This window comes from Sinocyclocheilus grahami, unplaced genomic scaffold, assembly GCF_001515645.1.
Source record: "Sinocyclocheilus grahami isolate Dianchi unplaced genomic scaffold, SAMN03320097.WGS_v1.1 scaffold456.1, whole genome shotgun sequence".
Taxonomy (NCBI): Eukaryota; Metazoa; Chordata; class Actinopteri; order Cypriniformes; family Cyprinidae; genus Sinocyclocheilus; species Sinocyclocheilus grahami.
The window spans coordinates 1375449-1387131 of NW_015505635.1; the positions used below are offsets into that span (position 1 = coordinate 1375449).

General features: G+C 33.4%; 1 protein-coding gene across 3 annotated transcripts in view; it reads left to right on the forward strand.

Annotated features, from left to right (window-relative positions):
• Positions 1-11683, forward strand: part of LOC107552722 (tropomyosin alpha-1 chain-like) — a 26448-nt gene that overhangs the window by 7190 nt on the left and 7575 nt on the right. For 2 of the 3 annotated variants that reach the window (XM_016234690.1, XM_016234689.1), the window contains exons 2-3: positions 62-187; positions 9468-9601. In XM_016234690.1, coding sequence (XP_016090176.1) covers positions 62-187; positions 9468-9601 — 260 coding nt within the window. Of the gene's footprint in view, positions 1-61; positions 188-5760; positions 6196-9467; positions 9602-11683 lie in introns of those variants that run through there. The other variant, XM_016234691.1, reaches the window with a different exon arrangement.

Sequence of the window (11683 nt, forward strand, 5' to 3'; positions counted from 1 at the left end):
TATCTATCTATCTATCTATCTATCTATCTATCTATCTAATGTTCTGTTGTTGGTTTTTTAGCTGGAAGACGAGTTGCTTACTCTGCAGAAGAAACTGAAAGGAACTGAAGATGAACTGGACAAATATTCAGAAGCTCTCAACGATGCTCAGGAGAAGCTGGAGCTGTCTGAGAAAAAGGCGACAGATGTGAGTATTCAAGCATTAGACCCGGTTTATACAGATAATATGATTTTTCTTCAATAAGACGCCGGTTTTCGGTTAAACACCATCATCAAAATCAAAAAACGCATGGGATGATAATAATGAGTCCCTCGCTGCTTTCATACGCATGTGGCTCTGCGGTAAATCTTTGCACCTGGTCGGGATGGGAAGCTTCAGACAGATTGTTCTCATTCCAGCAACAAAGATGCTTTAATCATATAGTGGGAGCATGTAAGCAGCTCCATGTGGAAAAAAACAGGAAGAAAAAGCTTCCCCACATTCCTTTCCGGCTACCGCTGACAGCCTTGCATAAATGTCTTTCCCACTCATTCTGTTACCGGACGCCCCAGAGACGTCAAACGTCTTCAGTGTGCAATTTTCTAGCAAGGCTTGAACTCATCAGCCTTTTTTTTAACAAAACAACCTCGGAAAGCTGTGGAATCCGGGCTCAAATGCAGAGGAAATGGATATTTAGGGCAAGAGCCACCTCTGAAACCCACAGAGAGAAAATCCAGACTACAAAGCATGAGAGCCGGAGCTGCACAACCGAGAAACATTATAAAAAACTGTCTGGACGTGACGTCCACCGTCCCAGAGCTGCATTCTTTAAAGCACTGGGAGAGAATGAAGGCTATACTTCTTAAAGGGACAGTTTAAATAAAAACCCTTTCTCTTACTAAAAAACTCAACCAAAAGCACCATAAAAGTGACGTAAAGGTAAACTATTAAGATTTTCAAGAAACATTATTTACTATTTCTTTTTATCAATGCTGAAAATATATATAACATCCCCAAATATGTATATAAAACAATATCCCCAGCCATCCCCTATTAATATAAACTACACATATACACTACCGTTCAAAAGTTTGGGATCAGTAAGATTTTTTATATTTTTTACTGAAGTTTCTTGTGCTCATCAAGGCTGTATTTATTTGATCAAAAATACAGAAAAAAAAACCTTTTATTTTATGAAATATTATTGCAATTTAAAATAACAGTTTCTATTTTAATACACTTTAAAATGTAATTTATTCCTGTGATGTGCAGCTGTATTTTCAGCATCATTACTGCAGTCTTCAGTGTCACATGATCTTCAGAAATCAGTATAATATGCTGATTTATTATCAGTGCTGGACACTGTTGTGCTGCTTCATGTTTTTCAATATTGAATGTTTTTCAATATGAATGATTTCAATATTAGAAATTGAAATAATATCTCACAATATTACAGTTTTTTCTGTATTTTTGATCAAATAAATACAGCCTTGATGAGCACAAGAGACTCCATTAAAAAGCATTCAAAATCTTACTGATCCCAAACTTTTGAATAGCAGTGTTACACACTTTTATTGAGCAAGAATGCATTCTATTAATAAAAGGTGGGAGTAAAAACATTTATAATGTTACAAGAGATTTCTATTTAAAATAAAAGCTGTTCTTTTGAGCTTTCTATTCATCAAAGAATCCTGAAAATGTAAAAATTAATCATGGTTTCCACAAAAATATTGGGCAGCACAACTGTTTGCAACATTGATAATAATAAAAAAAGTTTTTGAGCATCATATTAGAATGATTTCTGAAGGACCGTGTGACACTGGAGACTAGAGTAATGATGCTGAAAATCCAGCTTTGATCACAGAAATAAATTACATTTTTAGCATATATTTGAATAGAAAACAGTTATTTTAAATTGTAATAATATTGTATTTTTGATTTTAAAAAAAATCTTTCCAAAAATTATTCCAAACTTTTGTAGTCCTGTACAGTACACTTACATTATACATTTGGCAGACACTTATATCTACTGCATGTTTTTATAGTATGGAAAATAATCTCTGTTCCAAAACATTTTAAAGTCATCCTAGAAGTGTTTTGGCTTTTCCAAAAGCTAGATGACAAAAGATGTCTTCTTTTAACAATCACAGAATGCATTGCTTTAAATATAAATATTCTTTTAAATATTCAGTGTTTTTCTATTTTACTCAATATTTGTGTGTTATGCTGATTAAAATATGAAAGCATTAGCTTGCCAACATACTAAACCAAACTTTTATTTAGGTATATTGAAATTGAAAGGATGCTGCCTTAGTAGGCGGTAGACAATAAGGCAGCTCAGGTTTTGTATAAGCAGTCTGAAATCTGACTTAGCACAAGCTCTAAAAATACTGTTAGGTTGTTTTTTATTTCATTATATGGACATAAAACATTTAGGAAAGGAAAGGACGTGTGGTGTCCCATACTTGGAATTTGTGCTCTGCATTTAACCCATCCAAGTGCACACACACACAGCAGTGAGTAGTGAACAAACACGCACACACACCGTGAACACACACCTGGAGCAGTGTGCAGCGGCACCCGGTGAGCAGCTGGGGGTTTGGGGTCTTGCTCAAGGGTCTCACCTCAGTCGTGGTATGGAGGGTGGAGAGAGCGCTGGATATTCACTCCCCCCACCAACAATCCCTGCCGGACCTGAGACTCAAACCCGCTACCTTCGAGTTACATGTCTGACTCTCTAATCATAAGGCCACGATTTACCTGATTTACCATCCAGATATAGATCATTACAGCACGGTCTCGCAATTTGTGTAATATTTCTATACAAGGCAACAGCATAGGTCTGTGCAGAGCATGAAGTTCACTTCATTTCTTTCTTTTCACTCACAATCTCACACACACACACACAGCCCAAGAATGTGAGGAATTCAACTAAAGCAAACAATGAACCTTCAGCTCTTGAATCTAATGAATCCAACTCTTTTGCTGGGGGAAACACACACACACACACCAGCCGTCTGCAGCAAAAATACTCCCACACATGCTGGAATTCACTGAATGGAATACAAATGGTATTATGATAGCGTCATGCAATTTTTTAGGCAGTGAACTGGTTAAAGAAAGCTGTGAGCTACTCAAAGCTTTGCATTACGCTGATTTTTACCATTAGTAAACACCCTTAAAGTGTTGATTTTCAAAAATGGTGGGTAAAGCATTATGATAAATATAGACATTTATTAATAATAATTGGAGTAAACAATTCTTCTAGCAAGTAATGCAGTTCATTAGCCTGACTTTAGACTTTAGCCATATAATGGTGCATTAATATAAAATGTACACACACAGGTGTGTGTTCAGCACATACGTTTTTTCAATGCGGCTCATGCGATCAGAATGTGGAGCCAGAATTAATCTTTTCATATAAATTTTACTGAGCCAGACAATAGATCTATTTCTGTCTGGACATTGTGAGAGCGTGTTTCCGAGCACAGCGTGTGAAATTCATCAGCATGCAGTCAGATTGGGAACTAGAGGTCTGTGCTGCCCTATAACTGCTGAAGAATATGTGCTGAAGAACATATGGAGGCAGAATATATGGAGTACGTATGAAGAAGCTGTGGAAGTATTGGAGCTACATGTGTGTAGATTCGGTTGGAGATTTGCTTTAAATCTTGTGCATTTTGCATGTATGTTTGTGTGCGTTTCTGTAAATAGCAGATGTATTTGATTTAAATTAGGGCTGCAAAACGATTAATTGCGATTAATTGCATTCAAAATAAATGTTTATGTTTACATACTATGTGTACTGTGTATATTTATTATGTATAAATACACACACATACATGTATATATATTAAGGAAAAATATGTATAAAATATTAATATTTTTATATAATATAAATTATATACATACACATATTTTTTTTATATATATATACATATATGTGTGTGTAATTATATACATACTACCGGTCAAAAGTTTGGGATCAGAAAGATTTTTATGTTTTTTACAGGAGTTTCTTCTGCTCATCAAGGCTGCATTTATTTGATAAAAAAATACAGGAAAAATTTAATACAGTGAAATATTAATATGACGTAAAATAACATTTTTCTATTTTAATATACATTAAAATCTAATGTATTGCTGTGATGCGCAGCTGAATTTTCAGCATCATTACTCCAGTCTTCAGTGTCGCATGATCTTCAGAAATCAGTATAATATGCTGATTTATTATCAGTGCTGGAAACTGTTGCTGCTTCATATTTTTTTGGAACCTTTGATACTTTTTTCAGGATTCTTTGATGAATAAAAAGTTAAAAAGAAGAGCATTTATTTAAAATAGAAAGCTTTTCTAACAATATACACTACAGTTCAAAAGTTCGAGGTCAGTACATTTTTATTCTTTCTTTTTTTGAAAGAAATTAAAACTTTTATTCAGCAAGGATGTGTTCAATTGATAAGAAGTGATAGCAAAGACTTATATTGTTAGAAAAGATTTATATTTTGAATAAATGCTGTTCTTTTTAACTTTTTATTCATCAAGGAATCCTGAAAAAAGTATCACAGGTTCCAAAAAAATATTTGTCAGCACAACTGTTGATAATTCTAATAATAAATCAGCATATTAGAATGATTTCTGAAGGATCATGTGACACTTTATACTGGAGTAATGATGATGGAAATTCAGCTTTGCATCACAGAAATAAATTATATTTTAAAGGATATTAAAATAGAAACCAGTATTTTATATTGTAATAACATTTTACAAGATTACTGTTTTTTTGATCAAATAAATGCAGCCTTGATGAGCAGAAGAGACTTCTTTAAAAAACATTACAAGTCTTACTGATCCCAAACTTTTGACCGGCAGTGTACATACACAGTACACACACACATATAGTATGTAAACAAACTTATTTTTTAATGCGATTAAACACGATTAATCGTTTTGCAGCTCCGACCTGCCAAGCATATGGCTTATTTTTTGCTTGTTTTTGAAAAACAAACCTGCTTTAAAAAAGATCTAGTTTAGGGTCTGATTATTTGACATTTATATTGTATAACAACATGTGAAAATTAGCCATCACTTTCATTCATAAATTAAATTTTTATTAATTAATGTATTAAATGTAATAAATAATTTAATAATAAATTGATATATATTACAAACAATCAGACCCAAATTGTGATGTGTGTGTGTGTGTTTTTATGGTTTATGGGGACTCTCCATAGGCGTAATGGTTTTTATACTGTACAGACCGTATATTCTATTGTCCTACACCAACCCTACCCCTAAACCTACCCCTCACAGGAAACTTTCTGCATTTTTAGATTTTCAAAAAAACTCATTCTGAATTATTTATAAGCCTTTTGAATTACGGGGACATTGAAAATGTCCTCATAAATCACCTTCTCGTTGTAATACCTATGTCATACCCATGTTATTATACAAATTTGTGTCCTCATAAACCACATAAACATGCACACACACACACACACACACACACACACACACATTTGCCCTAGAAAGACAGTTGATCCATTTTTAAGTAAAAGACAAATGTTTAAAAACGTAATCCTATTAAACTTAATACCCCATCTGAGATGTGATGGGGATGAAGTTCCAGAAAAATGTGACAATTCTCCTGTATGTACTAAATAAATGCATTAAACTAGAGTGAAAGGTAGTCGTTGTTTTCTGTGCATTGAGGATATTCTGTGCATATTTATGATGCATTGCAATCACAACATGATCATTCATAAGAAACACCAAATATGTCCAGAAGTCAGCACATAATAGCAGCAGGAGTCAAACAGGAACACCACCCCCTGATGTCATCTGAAACCCGCATCTTCTTCCTGGGATTGGACTTTTTTGCGCATTCCTTCCCTTTTTTCCAGAATTCCTCATTCTGCGGGTCCGCGAATCAGCGACGCGCAAATGCAAAGTTTGCGACAGTTTTGAGACGCACCGAAGCTGATCCAAATCTGCGCTCTTGGTTTATTTCGAAAGTCGCTTTTCCACGCGGATTTGGTCTCTGTTGGCGTTTGCAGATCGCTCAGGGGGTTTGTGTGAAGGCTTTGAGATGTCTGTGAAGTCTTTAGACGCCGTGAAGAGGAAGATCCAGTGTCTGCAGCAGCAAGCGGATGATGCGCAGGACAGAGCGCAGTTTCTGCAGACGCAGCTGGACAATGAACGAGACCTGCGGGAGAAAGTGAGGAAACCCATCTTACCTTCCCATCCTTGCACTCGTCTTTCTTTCCCTACTGCTTCTGTCTGCTGCTTTTCGCGCGTTTCGGTCCTCGCTGAACAAAAATAGTGGAGACGGGGCTAGTTGTCACACTTTAGTGCAGTGGTTCCCAACCCTGGTCCTTGAGGCACCCCAACACTGCACATTTTGCATGTCTCTTTTCTCTGACACACCAATTTCAGGTCTTGAAGTCTCTACTAATGAGGTGTGTTTGATTAAGGAGACATGCAAAATGTGCAGTGTTGGGGTGCCTCAAGGACCAGGGTTGGGAACCACTGTTTTAGTGCATGTTTCTCATGGTATTTTAGCCTGATGCTACGCACACCCACGCTGCCTGAAAAGTTTTTACTAGAAGACCCGTTGCACAAATGCTAAACAGTATAACAGTATTCAAGTCTGAGTATTTTTGTGACTTTTACCCTCATTACGCATATTACATTTTACCCTCATTATGCATATTATATGTAAAGTTAACTTGGTGACATACAGGGGAATGTTGTCACAGATTACAGTGAAAATCTGCCTTAAAAAAAAAAACATTATACTTAAAACTAAAAAAAAAAAAAAAGCACAAAACAAAATATAACATACAAAAATGTCAAAGCATCGGCTAACAAATATTGTAATGAATAAATTGTAGGCTATAACATTAAAACACGTGTGACGACTTGCCCCAATCGGGTATTTGTAAAATACCGTTGTTTTAAAAACACATTTTATTGTTTGAATTAAAATCTACCCTCATTATAAGGTTTCGAAACCACCGCTAGAGAAAACAAGCATTTGTGTAATCAAGGCAAAATATAAAATATATTTTATATTTTAAAATGTTATCGTCATTTCAAGGGTTTAGGCTTTTTTTTAATGAAGGGTTTCGTGTTTTATAATTGTTTTACCATTTACATTTTGCTGGAAAATATGTTTTTGAAGATGCGCAAATCAGTGTCAATAAGCAGCAGGTTGCCAATTGTGACAACTTACCCCGCTATAGTTAACCTGTGTTAAATGAACTTTATCTGGTGGATATTTTCAGCAGCTTTTTTTTCTTGTCAAGGCTTTAAGCCAAGGTTTCTATACAGTAATGGACTTCCAAAAAGAAACTTCATGAAATGAATCTCATATGAAATATTATCATTAGCATTACATTCTGGTGGCAAGACTTTTCACGTGGTGTTAATCAGCTTGTGTTGAATGTGCATTTAAAATACAGTCACTCAAGATGGGTTTGGGAAAAGTATTTTAACCTGGGTGTTAAAGTGGGATTTCTTCTCCACTTGGTGGCGAGAAAAAAAATATTTTTGAAGTAAGCCTACATGACTGAATCTGGAAAACACTCCCAACGGTTTTCCACATCAAACTCTCGACCTTTTACTCAGCAGCATTTCTGCTCGCTTAGACCCACTTTATAGTGGAAATATATATATTTATTTATTTATTTTTAATTAATTAAATTATTTTTTTTATTTTTATTTTTATTTTTTTTATTTATAAATGTAAAAATATTTATGTAATGTGTATATAATATGAAAATGTGTGTATATATATATATATATATATATATATAATTGTATACATATGCTATAATATATATAAATATAGATTTTATAATAAATAAAAATGTATAGTATAATATTATATTTTATATTAATTTGTAATGAATTTAGAACATTTTTCACCATGTTTTTTTTTAAATATAAAACTGACCACTAATATAGCAGCACAACAGCCTCTTTCCTGGAAACTGGTAACTGTCCGCAGTTAGTCGGGGGCATGCCATTCTTCACATTCTCACTTCCTGTCTGATTTGTTGCTGTGTGCGTTCACCAAACGTGTGTCTCTTAGAAAAACATGACCCAGATGCCCTTTTATCCATATAGCTTCGGAAAGCAGATCCAAAACACCAGCAGATGCAGCAAATGACTGTACTGCAGGAGACTCAGTCTGTGATCTGCTTCCTCATCTCAGCTGAAAGCAGACACATTTACACTCTCCAGTAAAGCATCAACAGCTGATTTACTTTTGAATAGAAGTAAATCTATGACTAACATTCCTCCTGTCTGTGTATCTGTGGAGCAGCACAAAGGGTTCATTCCAAGTATAATCCTCCTGATATTTGTGCATTAAAGACCAAAAAGATTTGCCGCTTTTAAAGACTCGTAATGGTATGATAATCAGATGCGTGTTTGAGCACCGTATAAGGCGTGAGGCCCACTCTGTTCTGTGTTAGAGGAAGTGGGCGTGGCCAGAGGAAAACTCTCATTCAAATGAGTGAAACTGAAAGAATCAGCTTCACATTGCTTACAGTTGTCTTCGTGTGTTAAAACTACTGATTTCTCAGAGTTTAAACAGTTAGTTTAGCCAAAAATGGAAGTTTTATGAAATAAAAAGGATTTTAGTATCATGGAGATTATAGCTTTTTTTTTCTTTTGTAAGTTTTTATATATATGTATACAGTATATATTTTTTTCTTCTATTTTCTATAATATTTTTTTTATATATTATTATTATTATTATTATTATTATCATTGAAATATACTTTATTTTATTTGTTATATATATTATTTTACAAAATATATAAATATTTATATATTATAATATATTTATATTTAAAATGTTATATATAAATGTATAATATATTATATTAATCTGTAATGAATTTAGAACATGTTTGGTTCATTAAAGAGGTGAAAAATATTTAGAAATATTAATTGACAACTAGCTGAAATAAAATACGTTTAAGTTAAGCAGTGGTATACTTTTATAGTTTTTGTTAATATTTTGAATTAGGTTTTATTTTTATATTGTCTGATTATAGTTTAAAAATTAGTAATTTTGTTGTGTTTTACAGTAGTTTTATTTTTTTTATTTCAGTTTTAGTTATTTCATTACTTTAAACTTGAACTTGTACTCTTATTGGGGCATAAAAAATATTGGAAAAAAAATTAAAAAAATCAAATGAGGTCAGTAAAGATTTTTTTTTTTTTAATATTTGTAAATTTCTATTAGGGGTCAATCCTACAAGGATCTACAAAGATATCTTACTGGATACGCTGACATTTCTTTGTTTCTTCTGTTTTGTTATGTTAGAATTTCAGTTTATCCAGTAGGATTTTAGCAGATTATTTTAAGATCCAGATCAGTTTCTAATAGCATTCCTGTAGGATCTTTTGATCCTGCCTCATTCCCTCAGATTTCTAGCCGGGATCTTTAAGCACTGCTTCTCTGTGTGTTGCCAGGCGGAAGGAGACGTGGCCGCTCTGAACCGCAGGATCCAGCTGGTGGAGGAGGAACTGGACCGAGCTCAGGAGAGACTGGCCACTGCGCTCCAAAAACTAGAGGAGGCAGAGAAAGCTGCGGATGAGAGCGAGAGGTCCAAACAAACACACACATACATACACTCTTAAAAATAAAGGTGCTTCACGATGCCATAGAAGAACCTTTTTGTCTAAATGGTTCCGTAAAGAACCTTCAACATCTGAAGAACCTTTCTGTTTCACAAAAGCTTCATAATCTGAATCAGATTATAAAAAGTTATAAAAGAGATGCTTCTTTAAAGAACCTTTGACTGAATGCTTCTTTGTGGAACCAAAAATGGTTCTTCTATGGCATCGCTTGAAGAACCTTTTGAAGCACCTTTATTTTTAAGAGTGTACATGCACATTATTATTCAACTAAAACGGAAACCATTAGTTTAAAAAAAAATTACTTGATTGTTACTTGAAATAAAATAAATGTTAACTGAAATAACATGTAATACTTCTTTTATTTCAGCACAATTTCTCATTTCATTTGATGTACTAAAATAAATAAAACTAAAACTGAAAGAAACATTCTAAAATCTAAAAAAAGACTATATCAACTTATTATATAAAAAATAAAAAAGCTAATCAAAATGACAAAAACAGTCAACAAAAATGACTAAAACGTTAACTAAAATTAAAATCAAATGGAAAATATAAAAATAACAACTCAATTCAAAATGTAAAGCTACATTTGAACTATAACAACTGTATAATATTTGAATTATCCACCTAATTATCATTCCTTCTGTGTACAGTGTTCTCGTTAACATACAGGTGCATCTCAATAAATTAGAATGTCGTGGAAAAGTTCATTTATTTCAGTAATTCAACTCAAATTGTGAAACTCATTTATTAAATAAATTCAATGCACACAGACGCTTTTTTGTGAGTTATAATGTCAGACTTGTGGGATTTAAACTCACAATTGTGAGAAATGAAGTTGGAATTGCGAGGGAAAAAAGTCAGAATACATGTTAATAATGTTTTTACAAAGTTGTAAATTAAGCAAAGATTAATGTAGTATGTTTTACAAGAAAATAGTATTTCAGTCTTTCTACTTCTCGTTTAATTCAATGTGAATTTACCAGCAATTTCTGAGTAAAAATTATGGAAGTTTGTTTCTGCCCATGAATACAAATTTAAAAAATGTATTGCGACTTAATCTCACAATTCGGATTAGTTTTTTACTCAGAACTGCATGAAATAAACTCACAATCGTATCTTTTTTTTTAGAATTGCGAGACAAATTTGTAACTGCGAGTTATAAAGTGCTTGATATAAAATCGCAATTGCGAGAAATAGCCAGAATTGCGAGAAAAAGTCACAATTGTTTATATCTCACAATTCTGACATTGTAACTCGAAATTCTGACTTTTTTCCTCACAATTCTGACTTTTTTCTAGCAATTGCGACTTTATATCAAACAATTCTGACTGAGTTTATAACTCGCAATTACAAGTTTAATTTTGAGAAAAAGGCACGATTGCGAGTTTATTTCATGCAGTTCTGAGAAAAAAAATACAATTGCAAGATTTATACTCGCAATTGCGAGAAAAAAGTCAGAATTGCGAGATTAATTCAATTAAATTCAAGTTTATTTGGATAGCGCTTTTTACGATACAAATCGTTGCAAATCAACTTTACAGAAAATTACGTTTCTACAATATTTAGTGGTAGCTTATCAGTGGTGACTGTCAGTTTATGTACATATGGCAGAAATGTACGGAAAAACGTAATCAAACAGACGATGAACACTATTAACAGCTATTATTATATGATGCAATCAAACTTATATCAACATTTGGTAGTTAAGATTAAGTATGAGGAATTCCAGCTGGTGACGTCACTAAAACCGTCAGCTGAACGAACCTTTGTCTCCTCTGACCGCATGAGGCGCCTTTATTTTTCTTTTCATTGTACTGAAAGAACAGAGCTTAACTGGTCTTCTTAAACAGTGTTCGCAAACACCTGGAGAAGATGAATTGAAGCTGAATTAAACTTGTTTTATAATTGTGAACTTTGAAATATTGACACGGTTATTGAAATTGAAAACAGTGAACTAAATTCAGACCCTTTGCTCAGTATTTAGTTGAAGCACCCTTTTGATTCAAGAACAGTCACAGAGTTGATGTGAAGCCACTCCTTCGTTA